Source organism: Daucus carota, chromosome 7, assembly GCF_001625215.2.
Source record: "Daucus carota subsp. sativus chromosome 7, DH1 v3.0, whole genome shotgun sequence".
Classification (NCBI taxonomy): domain Eukaryota; kingdom Viridiplantae; phylum Streptophyta; class Magnoliopsida; order Apiales; family Apiaceae; genus Daucus; species Daucus carota.
The window spans coordinates 26,455,128-26,477,381 of record NC_030387.2 but is presented as its reverse complement, the minus strand read 5'-3'; the positions used below and the strand labels follow the sequence as shown (position 1 = coordinate 26,477,381).

At 34.2% G+C, this 22,254-nt stretch overlaps 1 protein-coding gene and 1 long non-coding RNA gene across 3 annotated transcripts; one reads left to right on the top strand and one right to left on the bottom strand.

Moving 5' to 3' along the window:
• Window positions 1-1,349: 1,349 nt before the first annotated feature.
• LOC108193811 (uncharacterized) lies at window positions 1,350-3,766 on the top strand. The gene is made up of 4 exons (XR_001801278.2): window positions 1,350-1,667; window positions 2,076-2,452; window positions 2,578-2,800; window positions 3,308-3,766. It is a non-coding gene; the product is annotated as an uncharacterized LOC108193811 (long non-coding RNA).
• Window positions 3,767-8,181: 4,415 nt separating this feature from the next.
• Window positions 8,182-21,385, bottom strand: LOC108196855 (26S proteasome regulatory subunit 6B homolog). Of its 2 annotated transcripts, none has more exons than XM_017364325.2 (15): window positions 21,086-21,385; window positions 19,910-20,061; window positions 18,602-18,763; window positions 17,683-17,813; window positions 14,050-14,188; window positions 13,671-13,930; window positions 13,395-13,519; window positions 12,096-12,139; window positions 10,370-10,501; window positions 10,187-10,264; window positions 9,597-9,679; window positions 9,394-9,516; window positions 9,236-9,296; window positions 8,586-8,748; window positions 8,182-8,433 (listed from the first exon to the last, which is right to left on the bottom strand). In XM_017364325.2, the coding sequence occupies exons 1-14, from the start codon at window positions 21,201-21,203 to the stop codon at window positions 8,587-8,589; spliced, it is 1,770 nt and encodes a 589-aa protein (XP_017219814.2). In that variant the 5' UTR covers window positions 21,204-21,385; the 3' UTR covers window positions 8,182-8,433; window position 8,586. The 2 variants fall into 2 exon arrangements, with proteins under 2 accessions (XP_017219814.2, XP_063937811.1); XM_064081741.1 differs by having other exon boundaries at window positions 8,182-8,381; window positions 21,086-21,352.
• Between the last annotated feature and the right edge of the window lie 869 nt (window positions 21,386-22,254).

Here is a 22,254-nt window from a genome sequence, read left to right as displayed (position 1 = left end):
TATTTAAACTTGTGTTTGACACCGATCATAAATTAGTATTAATAAAATATAAAATCAGCTTTTAGCCGAAGAATAACGTATTTTCTTTACCCCGCCTAAAAGAAAAAATCATTCCCATCAGTAAATTATGAAATCAGGTTTTAAACAAAAGGTTACTCCGTAAATTTTGGTCAGTGAAAGTTGAGCAGTAGCTTGAATGAATTGAAACATTACAGGTACGAGTAAAGACTAGACAGTGTTGAGGGTGTCATGTGTGGTGAAGTTTTAACTTTGGTGTGATTTAGGGTTAGGCGTAGGGTTTCATGTAATAGTATAGAGACAAAGAGTTGTGTAGGCTGCTATTTGGTCACAGCACCTCTAAATATATTGCTAGACAAACTAAAACCAAAATCGGATTAAACAAATTAGCTGCTACTTACGGATCCTTTGTTTTCAGTAACGTTCCTCCATATTATCAAATACAGTAATTATCATTTGAGCTCTAAGCAGAAAGCCAGAAATATATATCACCAAACTATATATATATGTTGGAAAAGATTTTAAATTTTCTTGAAAAATGTTTTAATGAGAAGATAACAATATGCGATATATATTAATTTAAAAGTTGATGATTAAACTTCCTATTTTTCGATTAATCATCTAATTAGTCATTAGTTAATCCAATTAAATCTCGTTATGTTTTCTTGTCAACCGGTCCGATCCGCGTTTTCCCCTGCCCTTGCATTACTTAGAGCATCTCCACGGGGTTCTCTAAATGAGCTCTTAACTTCAAATTTAAAGAGCAATGCAAGAATTAGAGCTCCAATGGGCTCTTAGAAGCTCTTTAAAAAATTAAGAGCTTAACATCTCTCCTCTCTTTTAAAGAGCATGTAAGAGCTCTTAACTTCTTTTTCATGAATATAATATTGGTTTCCCTCCAACTTTACTTCCAACAATTCTCTCTTTTTACTTTTCTCTCTCTTTTATATGAATAAAATATGAATAAGGAACAAGTATAAAGAAGAGCATTGGAGTTGAAATCTTTTTCAACGTCTTAACTCACTACACTACACCATATTTGGTCTGTCCTAACATCACAAACTGATGTTGCCACCTAAAATGTTGCCTTAGAGCTTAAAATTTGATTGAAGCAGGTTTATGCCAACATCACAGTTAGGTGTTGCCATTAACAATATAAAATGTTGCCATAACTAAAACAAACCCTCAATGCTAACATCTTGTGCGATGTTACCTTAAAGATGTGTTAAAATGAATAGGAGGGAAAAAACCCGCCTTTTTAACTCTAAATTTTTTAAAAATAAATTAGGTAACCGCCCTTTCCATCACTCACAGAGATTAAAACAGAACAATTAAATTAAAACTAAAACTAATTCTCTCGGCTCACTACTCTCGCTCTATCTCGCATCTCTCTCTCACTCTCTATCTCCCATCTCTCAAATTTCAGATCTCTCATTCATCTCTCCCATCTCATTCTTTCATTCCTTTCATCTCTCTCATCTCACTCTTTCATCTCTCAAAACTTGTCTCGGAGCTTATCTTGCTGCTTATACAAGGAAAGGGTCCGACGATTTTATAGCAGAAGCTTGTCTCGGAGTTTTAGTTCTTGTCTCAAGGCTCAGTAGCTTTCTCCGCATAGCCTGAATTTGGTCTGACTATAACATTATGAGGTATCTGTCTAAATTCATCTTGTTAATTTGGGGGTTTTAAAACCCTAATTTTAAATTGTTAATTCGGCTTTTATTTAATTGGGGGTTGATTGGGGGTTTAATTGGGTGTCGATTACGGTTCAATTTGCATGTTAATTGGGGGTTTCTTCGTGTGTATTTGCTTATCTGCATTTTTCATGTTTGTATATGCATTTCTACATTCTTAACACTCGTTTATTGTTTACTTGTTTTCACAAATGGTGTATATAATTTCGAGATTGTCATTAGTTTAATGCCAAGTGATGGTTCTATGGCAAAAAAGAGCTGGTTCAGCCTCGTGAAGAAATTCTTCGTTTCAGATACTTATACAAGGTGTATGCTGTACATTATGATTTTCTAATCTAACCTAATTTCTGCATATTCTCATAGCTAATATATCTACACTAACAAAAGCAAAGGAGAAGGAGATGGATTAATCTTGGAAAAATATAAGATCAAGTGATTAACTCTCTATATCAGCAGCCTCGCCATCAAGAGAAACAAAGGTCGGTGAAGCAGAGGTAGCGCAGAGCAAGCAAGATTGTAATGTATCCAGTTTGACAGATGCCACACCTGATAATACTGCTGAAGATGTTTTTGACCAGCCCTCTAGTACCCCTCGATATACCTATCACAGTGAAGATGAAACCCGAGAATTATCAAGTATAAATTTTCAATATAATGCTCCTCCATCAACACCTCAGTGGGGAAGGGAGATCCAAGAACTTGCAGCCACCAAAATCCAGTTAGCCTTTTGGGGTTGTCTTGTAAGTCTTTATATTTTGAGGTTCTTTTAGAATAAAAAAATTTGAAAAGTGGGACTCATTTTAGGATGTAAGTAATAATGTATCATAGGAATCATTAGTCTCAATTTTTTTTATGGTTGATCCAGGAAAGAAAAGCTTTATGGGCATTGAAGGGAATTGTTAGGCTTCAAGCTATTATCAGATGTGTACTTGTTCGGCGCCAGGCTATCACCACGCTGAATCAGTTGCAATCAGTTGTAAATATTGATTCACAGGAACGTGCAAAACGTGGCCAAATTAATGGCAGATAGCAATTCTTATTCTCAAGGAAATAAAGAGCCAGTAGAATTTAAAGGCAAGGACATTAAGGTATCTTGTTTTCAAGAGAAAAAGAATCAAAGAGTACACTTTCAGCAATAGAGTATAGTTCTACTTCTTAACTCAAGCGTTTCATCTAGATGGTTTATTGTTCCTGCTAATTCATACTTCTGAAATAAAATATGGACTTTCTATTTTCTAAAACTAAAGGTGACTTATAAATAATGATAACTTACAAATTTTCTTGTTATAACATGATAGTTTGCAACTGACTGCATATTAGATACTGTTCTAAAACTATACAAGAACCTCAGTGTCATTTTGTTCCCTTACTACCTAGTACTACAGATTTTTTGTGTCTAAGATGATAACAACATTTTAGAAAGCTTCAGTAATCACTTCCACCTTTGAGTAGTTTCTCAGACACTTATAGTCGGTTTTCTTATAATCATATATACCTGTATAATATATTTTTTTAGTAAGATGTTATGCAAAAAGGTTGTTCTATTTTGAAGTCATCATATCAACTGTCTAACCCTATGGTAAAAAAAACCAAAGGTCGGCAAAACTAGAGCAGAACAAAATAGATGGAAGATGGAGATACTGGCTAGAACAACGGGTGGATTCTAGGTTAGCTAAAACGGAGGATCTACAAAACCTTGTATCAGTTTTCTCAATGAGGAATAAAAATGAAGACAATGAACCTGGGGTAAAACAAATGAGGTCAAGAAATGTTCATAAGCAATCTCACAATGCAGAACATGAAATGCCAACAAGAAGATCAATACATCATCGATCAGAAGCAACATTCAACAGGAGATGCATGGATATTCTACTAGAGGGGGATCTCCTGTTGTCACTGATTAACTTTTATTTAGGTTGTAATTGCTTAACTTTTATTTAGGTTGCATATTAATTATGATAAATTTGTATTTTGGAGAAGTTGGAGCATCTAATTGTGTTTTGAAGAAACTGATATAGTTTGGAGTTGTGGAATTAATTGTTAGTTTTTGAGAATTTGCTTGTTTATTTTCTTGGAGAATTGATACTGTTATTAATGAAAGGGATGATCTATTATTCAAACAGAAGCTTGCAAAAATTTTATTTGAACCTGTTGCCATAGCTTACAAAAATGTTGGCATAAGCATATAATTCGACTTTAGTTATATTTTATGGTAACATACAAGTGGTGTTGCTATTTAAAAGAGGTGTTGCCATAACCTTTAAAGCAACAATTAAATACATGTTGTTGTTAACCAAATTGATGTTGCCATAGATCTCTAAGGCAACGTTATTTACTATGTTACCAAAAAATGAAAAAAGTGTTAGCAAAACCTCTATGCCCACATAGATTTTCGCAACATCTTCAAAATTGGAAAAAATGTCGCCTTAAACACAATAGCAACATAAATGACGGTTTTAGCAACGAAAATTAGGTGTTAGGAAAGGCCATATATGGTGTAGTGCTAGGAGCCAAATATTATATTATATTTTGAAGAGTGACTTAAGAGCACCATTGGAGATGCTCTTAAGAAAACATTACACTTACTCTAACATTTAGTACTACAAAATCCAGATATCCCAAATGAAGTGATGAGATCGGGAGAGACTTAACAAGAGGAGAGGTGCGTGTAGGAGTCTAGGGGCCTATGCCAGCAAAGAAAGCGTCCAATCGAAAAACTTTGAAAGTAGCTTTACGTCATGTCCATAAGCAGTAGGCAGGAGAGCTGGCAACAAAATACTATCATGGACAAGAGAGAACAAACAGATGCCTCTACCGCCACTTCTCCGGCCTGGATTCAACTGCATCACTCTTTTTCTGCTATTTCATCATCACTCCATACGACCAGTATGCATGTCTCACTTCCTTATAAATTTCACTGACACACCCTCGTCTCGTATAGCTCCGGTTACCCTCATGAAAGCTTCTTATAGGTTGCTTTTGTTTTGTTGCTGTATTAATTCTCATTTAATAGAAACTCTCTCCTCCTTTTTTAAGAGTAGGAGTTAACTCGCTAAATAACAACCATACGACCTCTACAAAAATAATTGAGTAGAACAAATATAAAATAAATTAATATGGATGTCTTAATATCCAATATGAGACAAATAAGTGATGTTGAAATTGACGATGTATATATATGGATCATTACTCCTTGTTCACCATCTTTTTCAAAAACTCCGTTTGAGCTATCAACCACAAATGCAATTCGTGGAAGACTTTTATCGATAAATCCAAACCAACTCTCACGCAAGAAGAAGAGGAGAAGAATTACACACTCTCGTTAGGGAGAGAAATCAAACTATAATCAAAACAGACTAGTGAAAATCCAACTACAAAGTAAAACAATTAGATCTGTATCATGACCCTATACTAGAAGATAATCAATCCACTCACAAATTCAAAAATCCCTATAGAAGTGAATAAGAACGAAAATCGAAAATTTCGCTGATATATCTAAGAAAGCTTTTCCCAAAGAAGGAGATTTATCAAGAAAATCAATAAAACAAGCAAAAACAATAAAAGAACAAGCAATTAACACAAAAAATTGGGATTTTCTGCCGAAAAATTGATGAAAGTCCTGTCGGGATGAAAAGAGGGAGGCGGCTAAAGAGAAGAAAGGGAAAAAAAACAAGGTTTTTTTTTATGGACTTCACCCTTGAAACATAATAGAAAATATATTATTCTATTCTTTACAATTTATACCGTATAGATTTAAGAATACAATCAATCATCAATCAATATACTTATATAAAGAAGAAATATATAAAAAATTTCCCCGATCCCCGCCTCGCTCCCGAAAAATTCCCCAAATCCCCGACCCGAACGGGGCGGGGATCGGATCAAGATCGAGCGGGGCGAGGTGAATGCCTATCCCTATTTACCCCGTGCAATTCCAATTGTTGGAGGAAATATATTTTGTCTAATATTTGTGCACCAAATAAAAGACATATTTTTTTGAAAAATTTATTTTGATAAATATAACAAGTTACAATAATATCTGCACAGTCGGATCGTACAAAATAATTTTTTAAAAAATAGTTTCATATTTCTGATTAGTATTCCATTAAAGGATAAATAGTATATATTAATTTTCAGGTCGCTAATTCCAACAAAATCTTTGCTAAAATCTCATATAATTTTGTATTATCATTCTCTAAAATATCGAGCACTAATGTACCCAAAAACCATGATGATTGTTATTCCTTTATATATATAAAAAATCTAATATATGAATATTATTCAACAATATGAATATGAATCAATGAAATTAAACAATAATCTATATATGTATATATGGTATGGGATGAGCTTGAGAAATGAAATCCCGCACCGAACCCATCTCATTTTTAACCCTGCTAATATTATTCACTTTAGACTGATTTTGCAAATTATTTTTTCAATGACGAAAGAGAGTCTCACGTTACTCCCTCCATCCCTAAATACTTTTCCTGTTTCTCTTTTTCACGTTTGCCAACACACATTTTTGATCATTAATATCTTTAATTTTATATTAATATTAAATATAAAAATTTCATTGTATTAAAATACTCGTAAATACGAAACCAACAAGATCACTCATGACTATATTTAGTCTTATAGATTAGACGTAAATTAGTCATTTGTCTCATGTTATGAACAGTCCCGACATATCAAACGAGAAAAGCTTTTTGGGACGGAGGGAGTAATGAAAAACAATCTTTTACCGGTAACTTAACATGGCCTTCCAACAAAATGTGCGAGACAAATGCTATTTATCAAAATTAATGACAAAACACAAATCTTAGTCACATCAATTGTAAGATAAAGTAACCACTATAGTCATTTTTGGACTCATATATGCTGCCCAGTTATCCGATTGTCGAATTAAAGGCGAAGGAGTCGGAAAAAGTCTTACTTTTGTTCAAAACCTTATGAATATTTGTACAGTATGGCCTTGTTTGTTTAATAGAAATAACTTACGATTCCGTTGTTTTGTATATTATGACCCTGTTTGTTTATCAGAAACAACTTATCATTTCATTTTCCTTGATCCGTAAAAAAATAAAAGTATTTTTAAAAAGCTGAGAATGCTAGCTTCTCTCTCAAAACTTCTTTTTTTTTTAAAACACTTTATTAACTTATTTACACCTCACACTTCTTTGCTTTAAGCAAAAAATCATTTTTTTTAAATTTGTCTAAACGACTACATATCTTTTAAATATTTATAAAATTAAATTCAAACAATAAAAAAATTATATAAAAAAAAATTAGTATTTCCGACGTCTCAAAAAGTCAGAAATTAACTTCTAAATTCTTTTCAAATAAAAAAATTCTAAATTATAAACTCAAAAACTGGGCTTTTAAGCTTATAAGCGGGACTTCTAACCCAATCAAACAGCACCATATTTCCAATATAACATGCTCTTTATCTAATTTGGGTGATTAAATTTCAGTGAATTAGATCGTCAATTCAAGTATATGGAGATGAACGAATAAGAAACAGGGATTCAATTAAATTAGTTTGTTGCCGTGAAGAGAGAGGACCTCCTCCGGCTCCGTGTTGATATAAACCTAAATATATATATAATTAGAGACCCTTTATATATCAGAAAACACATGCATTTAGTATTTTACATAGAAATCAATTTACTGAAATCAAAACCCGAAACAACTTTGACACAAATTAAAGAGTACACGTAATTCATTGCACCGTACCCAAAAAATACCGTGAAATTAGATCATACTATAACACTTGTATGCATTTGATAATTTTCAGGACCTGTCAAAGTCTTGACATAATTGAACTATCTAGGCAGCCTCATATATAAGGCCTTGCCTAATTTCTATTGTTAATTGTATTCAAAGTTTGCTGGTAACTAGGTGCTACGGAAGCCGCAAACATATTTCAACTTTCTTTAGATTGGTTAGGGTTTTAATGCTAGAGACAACAGAACAGACTGCAAAGGTAGTTGAGACAACCAGATGATATCGAAACCTAGCTGAATACAATTTGTTTGGGTACAACTTACAAGTGGGGATCTATCGAAGTAAAGAAATTGGCTGGTGGCAGCTTACAAGATGTATCAGGGAAAAACTTTGAGGTTTTGGACGAACAATTTATTTGCCGAATAGCCTGGAAGTATGTCATTATATTAATAAACTGTCTGACCCTGTCCAAGAATCATTATTGAAAATTATACGAGTACTCTTTGAGGTTGGACAGGGAAAATTTATCAAACCATATTCGAGGCTGGATAAGCAGAAATTATGCAAAACATATTCCAGGCTATCCAAGCAATTCTTTTTTATTGTAATTAAAATAAACTACAGCCTCTCAGACAAAGGTGATACCTGCCAACCTGTATATCACATAACCAGAAGAGTCAGGACGACTTGGACAACTTATTAGGATTTACTAGAACAATACTTCTAGTAAAAGAATTCAAACTGATCAAATACTCTGCAAATTATATTAAATCTTTTCACTTATGTGTGTACATATTAATATTAATATCAGATTGATAAACTTAAAACACTGCTCAGCAATATGATTTGTAACTAAAAATGTACACTAAATTCATCATCGCATTGTATCCCATTCCTGCTTGTGTCTGTAAAGCCTAGTACTTTCATCTCAATATATGCCACCTGCTACTATCATTAGTTATTTACTTTGAATTCTTCACTTTCACGGTTCCAACTGCCGACCAGACATAAGAAAGGCATGAGTGGTTCAACCAATAAACAGTAACTATCAGTGCTAAAAGCCAGTGAAGCGTAAACCCAACCACCACCCCCAAAAAAAAAAAATAATAATAATAATAAAATAAATTGTCAAGTAGTGAAGTGTACCTTATATGTCATATTCAGGTTTCTTTGAAAAACCATGAGCAAATTGATTCCGACATGCAGCACCTACTAAGGATTTGCGCCTGCTTGCTGCACTATCAGTGTATTCTTGAAGAGGAGGAAGAGATATACCCTCTTCTTCTTTGGGAGTTTGTCCCCGAATAATCTATCACCCAGAAAGACTTGTATTTATATCATGATGGGAACACACAGTTTAACCTCTGGTTAATGCTCCTATTTCGTCACTGTACTCGACCAAAACTTTCCGTTGGCCTACCGAGTGAAAAAAGTTTTCATTTAAATAGTAAAGAATCTAAAAACTTACAATCACGAAATTAAGCTTAAAAAACGGCTGAGCCGCGGCGGGGTTGATGGCGATGGGAAAACGAGGGACGGGGAAGATGGATGGTGAGCGTGTGTACTATACGGGGTCGTGTGCATAGCAGGATGGTCAGGGTTAATTAATTGCAGTAACACTTGCTACCCTCTGAAGGGGTCTGTTTAAGTGTTTTCTGTTAAATTTTTAACAGAGATTTAAATGGTACAATTAGTTGACTGAAAGCTTTTTTCACTTGGTAGGCCACCTGAAAATTGTTGATGAGTACAGTGATGAAACAGAGGATTAACCCGTTTAACCTCAGTTTACAACTCACCTTTGACGCCCAGTGACGCTCTGCCTGTTGACAAACATCTCTGATATCTCTTCCAGACATACTGAATATACAAGTAAGATCAGATAGGTGAATAATGTAATGATATGCAATTGTGGAGAAGTCACATTAATGTTCGAGTACAGTAAAGATAATCTTACTCTTCTGTAGCAGTTGCAAATTCAGCTAATTCTGATTTTGTCAAGTGCTTTGCATACTGAGCTGCTATTTCTTGACGAGTCAGATGGTCAGGAAGGCCGAACATTATCATAGAATCAAAACGACTGAAACAGAAAAGCACTGTCAGAAATACCCAGAACATATCATTATAATAGCTATTAAGGGAAGTACAGGAATAAATTACCTGATTAAAGCAGGATCAAGGTCTTGCTTTCTATTGGTGGCGGCAATCACAACCACTTTTTTGTCCTGCTCAAACCCGTCAATCTGCACCAAAAAATTACTAGTGAGCAAGGACAGAAAAAAGAGGCCCAGCATTAACAGCACATAGTTCCATCCAATAAAGGTCAGACTGATATATTTGTGCGAGTTATCAACAAGGAAGATAAGACAAAGACCTATATGCTTCAATATAAATTTCAGCTAAAACACATCACGAAACTGTTCATGTTACAAATATATTGGAGGCGGCAACAGGTGGACAGTATGTAGTTGGCAACTTACAAGGACATAACGCTAGGAAGAAAGAGCAGTCCAGTATATTGAAATCGATGCAGAGAATGATAGAGGTGAGGCTCAGTGAAACATTTTAAAGATATAGGAAGCCAAACTGTCAAACTAATATGTGCACACTTCTTATACGAGTAGTACACAGAAGTATTTTAAGTAGTCATAAGTTCATTTCTTGGAATCCTAACAAGTAACATCCAAAATGGTCAAAACAGAAATTAGTTAATTTCTCAAGGGAAAGTTATACGACGGAACAACAATTACCTGTCGCAACAACACAGACAGAACTCTCCTTGTTGCTTCATGGGTTTCATTGTCACGGGCAGTAGCAAAAGAATCAATCTACAAGTAAATAAAGAGTTTAAAACATCTATACTTGGTATAAATAAAGACCAAATGATAGAAGAATGCAATAGATGTCCTAATGTTATCAGAGTTGAAAATTGCCTCATCCAGAAAAATGATTGCACCACTAGGAATCTCATTAGCAAGTGAAAACACTTTCCCCAACAAACGTTCACTTTCACCATAATATTTCGACATGACTACCTCCAGCGGCACATATAACAACGGGACACCCTGCCATATTAACACTGTCAGATATCAATTCCAACAAACATATCATTTGCTAATTTAAAGTACTAGCCTTAAACCCGTGCAAAGCACGGGCGGTTATATAATTTTAAACTAATTATTAATTATTATATAATAGTAATATATATATATATATATATATATATTAATGATAGTAAATTTTTTTTTTTTTTTTTTAATTAATTATAAATTATATTTAAAAGAATAACGGTGGAGTTTTTATCTTGTAGTATATCAAACTGTTTAGAGATGTAAGACTATGAGAACTCTATGTGTAGCAGACTTTTAGTTATAAAGTGAATACCAAACCAACATGACCAAACCAAAAATTTGTACGACGACAAATTATACCGTATAGATAATATAGAGTTTGAAGCCCACTAATTTTGTTTGAAACCCGCTAATTATAAAAACCCATATAAAAACTCGCGTACCGACCGACCAAACTTTTAATGTTTTAAAATTATACCGTATAGATAATATAGAGTTTGAAGCCCACTAATTTTGTTTGAAACCCGCTAATTATAAAAACCCATATAAAAGCCCCCCTATCGACCGACCGACCAAACTTTTAATGTTTCGGCTTTAATAGTATAGTATAGATGTGTGCATAATAGTAAATCGTCAAGATGTGAAGTACGAGAAGTAAGTAATACAATCAATTCAAAGCCCCTAAAATACACCTCTCAGCATACCTGATTCCTACGTTACCCAGACTCTTCATTTTGCCTCGAGTACCCGTGTCGGACACTCGACACTCGGACATGGGTATGGACACTCCGACACTTATTTTAGGCCAAAAACATGTGAAATATTCAAAATATTGCCAAGTCCGACACTCGGACACGTATCCAGTTTGGACACTTTCAGCCGAGTCCGGGTAACATAGCCTGATTCAGTGTACCAAGCGGATATAACTTATACATAATAGAAAGATGTCGCACAGACAAATTAAAGTTGGATATAAGTATCTTGGATACCTGAGTCATTATTCCTACTAAATAGTATCTAGTACATTATAATTAACCTGTTAAGTAAACTCGAACTCTTGTTATATTGTGTCAGGGTTGATAATATAACTTCTTAATGTGCATACACAAAAAAGGGTGAGGTTTGGAAGCATGAGATGACACAGAATGATGTCAGATCATTTATTAACATTATTTATAAAAGGGTGTCAATTTGGTATAGCAAAAGTCCCTGTTACCAGGTCATCTCTCCAACTGTCTAAACTATTTCTGGCAGCCAATATGAGATGCATGTTTTCAATTATTTATTTGAGACGAGAACACTGATTGCCTCGCTATGAAAGTGAGACTACAAAGACCCTTTTTGCAGCCTGAACTATGTTTCCATAAACATCTGGTTGGTATACTACAGTCAGAAGGAAGGCATTAACTAGACATAACAACCATACCCCAAGAATTTTATTAAGTTAGGCATTCTTTTTATCCAACTTCAACTTATTAGAAGAGCTAATAATAATATTTGGAAGAGCATATTAGAAGAGCTAGGCTTCTGAAAGTTCAAAACATTTGGAGACAGATGCAGATATCAAATTTACAAGAGATTACCGTACCGCTTGATTAGCAATCACACGAGCACAAGACGTCTTTCCAGTGCCTTTAATCGAACATGAATCAAAATAATCATATTAGTATCAGAATGTGGTACACTAGATGCATTTATCATTTCTTTCATTATGACTATATGAGTCACTCCTTTCAAGTATCAAGATTGTAGACAAATGCATCATTCCTGGCAAATATTTGCTTTTTTAAATCCGCAGAATTTATAAATTTCTGAGAAAATTACTAATGTTTGTTGGTCAATAACAGGCAAGTGAAGGTAATATCCACGGAGGGCAAATACTGATGTTTGTTGACAGTGGCAGACACATGAATGGATTGCAGGGTACTCCAATAAGCTAATAAAATAAAGTGGGATTTTGAACCTTTCAACCAGGAACTACACCATATATGTGCATAATACATGCAAGCTTGTCGACAGAAGTAATAATATGATATTCTACCAAATATTGCAATACCAAAATATCATATTCTACCAAATATTGCAATACAGAAAATCATATTCTAATGTTGCAAACATACTAAAAGACTATGTTACTGCAACTCTACAGTTTGGGTCGTCGGACTCTTAGACATAATACTTATTCTGTGTTGGATCCTTTAACTGAAAGTAGCAAATAGCCCGTGCCACGCATGGTCCTCGTTCTAATTGTGGTTAGGCACTTTGGCCCCAAAACCGCAAATCCAATTCAAAACTAGGATATTGGTTTAACAAAAAAAAAAAAAAAAACACATAATAATTTTGATTGGGTTGGTTTTTAATCAAAGATTTACCTTCAAATATGAACATGAATATATGACAACCATATTATCTTTGTGCGACTTTCCCCCCAAAATGAGAATAACAGCAGCAGTCAACTTGTGCAGCTTAAACATCTTTCCTGATTGGTTTCTCAAGTAAACCTTGCTAGTGACACAATGGATTCACAAATTGTCCTTGATATGTATATATATGTTATTTATACTGCTGTAACTATTCTGTGCAATCATAGGAAAGATGGATTGAAGTAGTCCGTTGTATGCAAATAATTTAACAAAACCATAATTACCCAAACCAAATCCAAAACTGTATTTGCTTTAATATGAGTATGGATCTAAGCCAATCCAAATCCATAATTAATGATCCAAAACCAACAATATTCATATCCAGGTCTAATCGTAGTCATACCAAAGCATCCTCAAAAAACTTTTAAGAGACCAAAAGTCTCTTGCTTTACACAAGCCAGTTATATAATTATATGCACTTATATTAGTAATTTTACATGAACATGTAATCAAATGAGGCAAACCTGGAGGGCCTTCAAAAAGAACGGCTCGGGGTCTGTTTGTCTCAAACTTGCACCTGGTTCCACGAGCAATATCATCATACACTTCGGGACTCTGTATGGCTAATAATATGGTATCTTCTATTTCCCTTTGTAAAAAGTAAAAACAGATAAAATGAGAAGTCTCAGTTAACTTTTTCTTTGAAAACCAATTGACAAGTATATGTGTAAAAACTTCATTACATAGCAAGCTCTATAGCATACACGCCAGTATGCCATCAACCATAATATGATACATACCTTTTCTGCTGACTATAACCAGCTATATTTTCCCATGAAATTTCACTTTTTGAATCCCCCATATTAGGTTCGTCTAATCCATAGATTTTAATCCCCATGGCCTCAAGACTAGAAATAGACTTTCCTTTGGATGGCATTTGTCCTGGACTTCCCCTTTGCCTTTGTTCCAGGGATTTGTTTTGCCCTGCCAACTGCAACAGGGACACGAAAGCATCAAGCTCCTCAGGACTAAAACTTCCACCCTTCATGAACTCGATTTCCTGTATCAATTTGTACAAACAACAACTACAAAAATCAGTATTGTTCTCTTTTCCTTCAAAAGGTAGCATATTAAATTAAGAAATTCTATTTTATTTAATGGACTGAGGTGAAATTTTACTGCTTTATCAGAGCTGATGAGTGAGCGGAACATGAGAATGCATATATCTTCCTCTTGCGCTTTATTAGAACCACTCACAGTCCCAGAAGTTTCTTTTCGCATATTTGGACGAGTAAGTGTGAGTTGCCAAGCGACTCCACTGAAATGCAGAAGAAACCAGCAAAATTAATTACCCTTACAGATATTAAATGATACAGTATTGATCAGACAAATATGGAATTAATATATTTTCCAGCTTAAAAAGTTGCATATATTCATTCTGAATCCACGCTATTCAGTTGAGAATGAGTATCATAACTATTAATATACCAAATCCGCTGCAAAATATGAGATACATACAGATTAATCAAGAAGACTTTATATGAACAGGTTTTCAGTTACAGTTGAGCAACAAAATCTTTCAGGTTTAGTACAGTAAATCCTAGAACTTCGGTTCTATTCTTTAGTAGAAGTACAACATTTTCTTGTTGCCAAATATAATGAAAATTTACATTACTGATAGCATATAGTGTTGGCAATCATGTGTGATTTTAAGTCAGCCTTCATTACTACAAGAGTGTTGGATCTACAAAAATATTCACACGGCTTTCTACTTGGTTGTTATGTTAGTAAACCAAACTCCAATACCGGGGATCATAGAGGTAAAAGTGCCATTTATGTACTGAAGTACATTATACATAGCCTGTAGATCGTAGTAACTTCTGTATATGTACAAGCTCGAGTCTTACGAACACATGATCTATAGACCCTTTAATGACAGGCAAACTAGAAACGTGATGGCAGAAACAATAACTTTCAAGTGTAGGGCCTTTTGCATCTCCAGACTACTCTGAATTCTTTGTGAAACTTTAAAATTGCAGGGGCCAATTATAAGTTTAGAAAATGTTCTGAATGATTTTGCAAGCGATGTCACTCCGACTCTTTGGCTTTGGGTGTGTTGGACACAACAATTATTTTGTGTCAGATTCTTTGAGTCTTTGACTCAATGTAGGCACTTTGACAAATTGTAAGACCGTATGAGATGCAACTGGTATGTAAAAAGAAAAACATGAGAACACAAACACGGGATATAAGACAAACACAGAAGACACCTGGTTTGCAAACTATTTTACAAAACCAAGTTTAAATTGACCTACTTTTGCTAGAGAATCTAATCTAATATAATTTTTATTCACAAAGTATTCCATGTCCCACACTTTGAATATGTGTCGTTAATCAAGTCTAACACTCCATGCCAGGGGCCGAGTAAACTTGATTTCAACAAAACAGCACACTTAAAAGAGACAAATAGTAATGAATGACAAAGCTAGTGTGGTTTATACCATGGCGCTTACAATGGTAGATAGAGGGCAGAAAGCAGCTTCCTGGATACAAAAGGTCTGGCCAACAAAATAGAAGTTGGATTTTTTATTTTTATTTCCTTCATCTAATTGTCGGGGGGGGGGGGGGGGGGGGGGGGGGGGGGGATAATTTTGTTGTCTTTGATCTGGAACAATTGTCCTTCACCTGCTGCGGGGATTAGAAGTTTAAGGGCCTCATTATATGCAGGGAGGTGAAGGTCCTCATTATATGCAGGTAGGCGAAGGGTCCTGGAATTGTACATGCTTTCATTTACGGCCCTAAACCCACTCATGACAACTAAAGAATTAATAAATATGGGCATTCATGATGAGGAAGATATGCAACTTGAAATTTAATCCTTCCAAATGCACAGCTTCTTTCTGAAGCTCAACTAAACATTGCTTCTCCTTGTATAGGACAAGCTCCCTGATTGTAGCGATAAGAAAAATCACAGAATGGTTCCCTAAAACACCAACTGAGAATCCTGATTGATAATTGTTTAAGACACCCAATAAGAAAGCTAACGACTGTCTACCAAATAACATAATAATATACATAAAAAATTAATAATGATCTCCATAGATTGATATAGAAGTATTATCTTATTATCTCCTGCTCATTCGTAGTTCAGCCACCATACTGTCTTCGGCATGACAAGACATGGGCGTGGAAATGGACTCTGAGTCGGATCTTATGTTAAACCTGGACACTTCATAATCTTGTAGTTGAGTGCAAATATCTGACGGGCTCTGGATAAATTGTATTTATATAATCTTTTAGATATGATTTCATATATTTTCATATATAATTATGTAAAATCTCACATCAATAAGGATTAGTGATTTTCAGGCCTACATAAGTAGCAGCCAGCAACAAATGTATATCACAGTTGCTAGCTCTTTTGGACTCACATGCGGTGGGTTGTTGGGTCCGTAAGCTTGTGGGCTTGGGACATTGTAAATTATGTCCAGATTTATTGCTAATAGACAATATTTTATTAGAATAAGAAAGACGAAGAATATAAAAGATCTAGTGCTACACTTGCATGCAGAGTCCCCACACTCTGTGCAATTACATATCCAAGAATATTTTGTCTAATCTAAATGTAAGTATCTGGCATTTGGATCATAACTTGTACCAAGTCCACGTAACATAGATTCAGATGATCGTCAGCTTTTAGTAAGGCTATCCCCAATTTGATCAGTTTTTAAATGATCATGTTATATTATTCTCTACCTTTAACATCAATCAATCAATTGAGTTTCACTAATCAGACCAACCCTTGTTTTTTCACGTATTAAACTTCATCAATCAGATATATAGCCTTAAATTCAGTACTTGATAACTACAAATAAATTAATAAAGTAATAATAAGGTGACTGGTGACATAAAGAACTTGATATTATCATCCAATAAATTAATATAGTAATAATAAGGTGACTGGTGACGTAAAGAACTAGATAATATCATCCTCATGGTGACATACATGGTTGTTACTTCGCTAGTCGAGCAGCAGAGGTCGACACGAAGCTTCGAGTAGAGGTCGATATGAAGCTTCGACCGGTGTTTTGTAACTCTTTCAGGAGACTTGGCTTCGACTGGTTGACTGGGTCGACTAGGAGACCCAGTCGAATGACTGGTTTATAAATCCAATAAGAAAACGGCCCATTTACAAAAATAGCCTGTTAAATAACCTAATCGCGACCCAGTCGCCTCCAATAGTGAAAGTTTATATTCAATACAATCGAAAGATTGCAAAAAGGTTCTAAAAGAGGCGTGAAGAGGGGAAATTTTTAACCCATTGGTTTTGGAAGATTTTCTATGGGACAATGAGTAGGTTTAATATCTCCTACATATATAATTAGTGAAAAAGGAGAAAAAGGTTTTTTAGAAGTTAAAACACACATACTTGGTAAAAAAACCCGCATAATTTATCTATATAAGTGTGTGTGTGTGCGTGCGCGCGCGCGTGTGTGCGTGTGAGTGTGTGTGTATGCATTATGCATCGTTTTACACCCTGTTGACTAGTTTTAACTAGTCACGACTCAACTTGTCAGACACCCGGTCGACTTGACCTCCCGACACACTGATACAGCCACTTGTCAAGTAGTAGATTATTGATCTTTTCAATAACTTTAAACAAAAATTTTTATTAGTTGACGTGAGATTTCCAAAATCTTAACAAATTTCACACTGGGCAATAGGTGTTGAACCATGTATATATATATATATATATATAGTAAGAAAAGAATCAAGTTCATCAGACATTGATGGCTAATGCTTTGGACTGACCTGTCCCAAGCACGCACTGTCATATCTGATCCAGTTGTACTTGAATCAACCTTCACTCCAAGTAGCGAAACAAGGTTTGAAATTAGTTGTGGTATTTCACATGTGGGAGGAACCTGGAATTTGATCGTTACCTGCAACAACATATCACATTAAAAGAAAATATAAGATATTAGTTAGTAGGAGAACTTTTTTAAACAACTAATTTTCTTTTGCGATTTTCTATGATTAATATTAATATCACCATTCAAATAGATAACCTATCAAATTTATATTTATTATTGTATTTGTAATAAGACATAAGTTACTCATAATACAAAATTAACCAAACATACAATTTTTATTTTGAACTTACCACTTTAAGATGCTTTAAGTCATAAGTCATTATTATATCGGTCTTTCTAATGTGTGCCCAAGGGCACACAATAAGCACAAACTCTCACAGAAATGGCTTCATTTGATTGGTGAACTTGGTGTAAATGCAGGGGGGGCATTAATATTTATTATCTATCCACCAATCAAAAGCTACTATTTTCATGGGAGTTAGTGACTATTGTGTGCCCATGGGCACACCATAGAAAATTCGTTATTATATAAGTCCACCCAAACGGGTTCATCATCACAAAATATCAGTTTTTCATTTTATTATAACTTTTTAATGACTCCTCTTCTTGAGATCTATATAATGAAAATTCATAACCACTACTACAACATATATTAAAACCAAAATTGCAAACACTTTTAAGCTTTAATATCAGAAATAGATATAAAGAGGATGAAATGGTCGCACCACAACAATTTCTAGAAGTACCATTTCCCCAAGAAACTTGTGAAATGCAAAATTAACAAGAACTAAAAAAGTAACTATAGACATGCAACAAACCTTATGAAATAAACTTACTGAAAAAGTAAATGACTTAACCTTTTGACCCTTGTGGCCTACAATAAATCGAGGATAGGAGCCAACTTTCAATCCTTTGCTTTTCAGCAACTCTTCCAAGCGAAGTCTTTCTTTCCTAGCTATCTCCTCCAAATCTTTATAACTACGAGCTGATTCTGGTGGAGTAGGTGTTTTACTGTCAGACTGAAATTATGTAACCATATGTTAACGCTAAATTATCAATATATTAGAGGTGACTAAATTTGACACGACCTGACACAAACCCCACTCGAAAAAAGTGCAAATTATGGTTGGATTAGGGTCGGGGTTTTTATATTTCGGGTTGGGTAATTTTTTAGCCAAAAAACTCGGATTGTTTTCAGGTTGACCCAGAATACACGAACCTGACCCGAATTTTTTTATATATAATGTATAATATATAAATCTACATTACACAATTACATACATTTGTGATATATTTATATGTTAGTTAAACAAATCTATCCACTTATAATCTTATTGAATTATTATTTATCTTTTACTATATTATAATAGGGATAAGTTCTATGGAGACCACTTTTTCATTGGAGACTTGTAAACCACTTATGTACTGCAACTAAGATACTCCATAAAAACATTGCAAAACGTATTATTTTTCGAATCATGTTTTACAAAGATCATTATTTTATTGAAAATCTTGCAAATTTTATACATTTGGCAAATAAAACATTAAAAAACATATTATTTTACAAAATCATGTTTAGTGTGCAGAACATTTGTTGATCTTGCAGAACATACATGTTCTGCTTGTTTAGAATAAATAATTTTCAACATTTTCAATGTAATAATGATATTTATAGAATGTACTTCGCAAAACAATAAATTTTGTAGTGTTTTAATTGCAGAATATAAGTAGTCTCCAAGGTCTCCGATGAAATAGTAATCTCCATAGAAATTTTCTCTATTATAATGATATATAATTTTATATAATAAAAAAACAATTTTAATTAGATTTCAGGTCATTTTCGGGTTGATCGGGTACTAAAGAGGTCGAGTTCGGGTTGAAATATTCAACCCGTTTCGGGTTCGCATCGACCCAAAAAAAGGATTAGGTAAGACACCCCGACCCGAAATTGCCACCCCTACAAATATATTCAAAACCATATGTTAGTTCGAAGATTTGTAAAAAAGGGGTAGGAAGAAACTAAAGCACGCTTAAAAAATCATCATGGCGCTAAAATATTGAGAGGTGTAAAGTTCAGTAATATAAACTGTAGTATAATTACTAAACACATAAGGTGCATTCGCAAAAAAAGTAGAATAAAAAAACTCAAAAAGGCAGTTATTGACCTCATTTGCTTCAGCATGGGCTATTTCTAGAAGGCTGCCACCAAACAATCCAGCTAATATAGCAGGAATAGCATACGATCCAGTAATTTCAGGGTTTGGTCTTGGCAGGTCCAATTTAGATGCAGCAGTTTTCATGTAATTATCACAAGAACCTGGACATACATCAGTGTTAGTTGTGTATACAGGAACATTAAATTATTATATTATCACCTTCTAGACAGCAGTCACGTCTAAAAATGTTGATATTCAACACCAGGACTATTACATATATTTCAACATATTACTTCAGCAAAAATCTTTTGCAAATGATTTTTAAGAGTAACCATGCACTACAGTCAAATACACGAACCAGTTCATAAAAATCACAAAAGAATGCCCCTGTCAGACTTCGGGCAAAACATTGTTGATACAAATAAGATAGGGAAATGTAGTAGAACAAGTTGAAAATATAAAACAAAATTTAAGTGGACAGTAGAAAAGACAACATGCTGCAAAATTGTTCCCTGCGATCCAGTCTAAGGCTTCTCTTATAGGCTTATTCATATATGCAAGAATATAGTAGACCATAATAAACGAATCTATACAGGTTCTAAGATTCACAAAATCACATAATAATGCTCATTCCGCGAATCAACTGCTTATAGGTCTAGCACTTGAAACAAGAAACATTCTCAATAAAAAAAACTTAAACAACAATATTATGTTAAATTTTCGACGTGGATCTTGTCTGCATTGGATATATAATAAGTAAATACAATCATCAACTAGACAGGAACAGGTGATAACAACATATATAAGATTACACAGCCTGAGGTTTGAGACAATTTGAAGTTAATATAAACGATTACAAATCCAAAATTTATTTTATGAAGATAAATTCAAGTTCAAATTAGTTATAGTACCAGCTTTATACGAGTGAAAAATGAATGATATTGATAGGGCGACAATTACTATATTCTATGAAAATTGAAAGAAGTTTATCTTGTAAAAATTAGCTATAATTTCACCGTATTTCCCGAATTGATCATCCACAGTAATTTCTATTATTCTACAATTACATTGTTTGTGAACAGATGAAAGCTACTTACACTCATGAACAGAGATGTATAAAGAATAATTTAACTAACATTTAAATATAGGAGAGAGTGACAGACGGAGAGAGAGAGAGAGAGAGACCGTGATAGAGGCGAAATTGGGGAAGAGGAGAGGAAGAAGCTAAAATGGGTAGGGTTTTGCGGAGGGCGAGGTTACGACAAGCCCTAATTGTTCGTGAAAGGTTTCTCATGGAGGCCATCGAGAGCTATAGATACAGTAATATGTATGTATATATTACAGTTCAGTACGCGCACAAGCAAGCTCTGTCCAGGGCCTTGGAATGGTGCTTTACTGAGCTTAATTTGTTTATGTTGTGTTGCCGAGGAGAAGAGGCAGCAGAACATAAATTTTGCGTTTCTATGAATCAGATTCGGTCCGGCCAATTCGATCCGTTGGGACGAAAAATGTTTTAAAACCATACGAAAAAATATGGATACGAGTTTTTCTTTTCGGGTCACCGATAAAAGAATAAATAAATAAAATTAATATTAGATGTGTTTATCTTAAAAATATATGATTGGATTCTTTATTTAAATGGAGTCTTGGAGTTCTAATTCTTTAAAATTGGATAAAATATAATCTAGTGATTTCAATTTTAATTTTTTTTGTTCAACAATATTTTTAAACATCCAACAAACTAATGATTATATTTTACAAGATAATCAATATACACAACAATTAATTTTATAAATCGCTTAACATACTAAGAGCAACTCCAAGAGTTGCTTCACTGGCTCCCTACAAAAATGATTATAATATACACTCTTAACTCATTTAGCATAAAATAAACAGAATGACTCCAAGAGAACCCCTCGACATCTTCTCTATCTATTTATAATCAGTTTTTTTATGTGCAACGACTATTTGGCTTTCTCTGCAACATTCAAATTTCAGAACGAAATTAACAAATATCACCCTAGTATATAAAGCCTCAAGGATAAAACATGCTTCTTTTACTAAAATGCCCTCCAAAAAGGAACCGTATTTTCATCTTTTGCCACTGCTTTTTAATAAAACATACGGTGCACACGTGGTTTACAGCCTCCATCGAAAGAAGAGGCCACATGTCAAAAGCAAACACCATTGATTTTAAATTCTCACGGCTCAAAGAACACGTGTCCGCAATCAAGTTCTTCAATTGTACCGCCTCTTTATAATCTTCCGGGTAATTGCTTTCTTTTCAGCTTAAACAATTTAGATAGGAGGTCGTCTCCTAAATTTCAATATCAACATCATTAAACACACTGCTT

Bases quoted from the DNA above. Each gene is read 5' to 3' on its own strand.
- LOC108196855 (XM_017364325.2), bottom strand. From the start codon at position 21,203: ATGGCCTCCATGAGAAACCTTTCACGAACAATTAGGGCTTGTCGTAAC. The intron at 20,062-21,085 runs GTCTCTCTCTCT...ATGTATGTCCAG, and splicing joins CCAATTTCGCCTCTATCACG to GTTCTTGTGATAATTACATG. The intron at 13,931-14,049 runs GTAAAATTTCAC...AAATTGATACAG, and splicing joins TCATCAGCTCTGATAAAGCA to GAAATCGAGTTCATGAAGGG.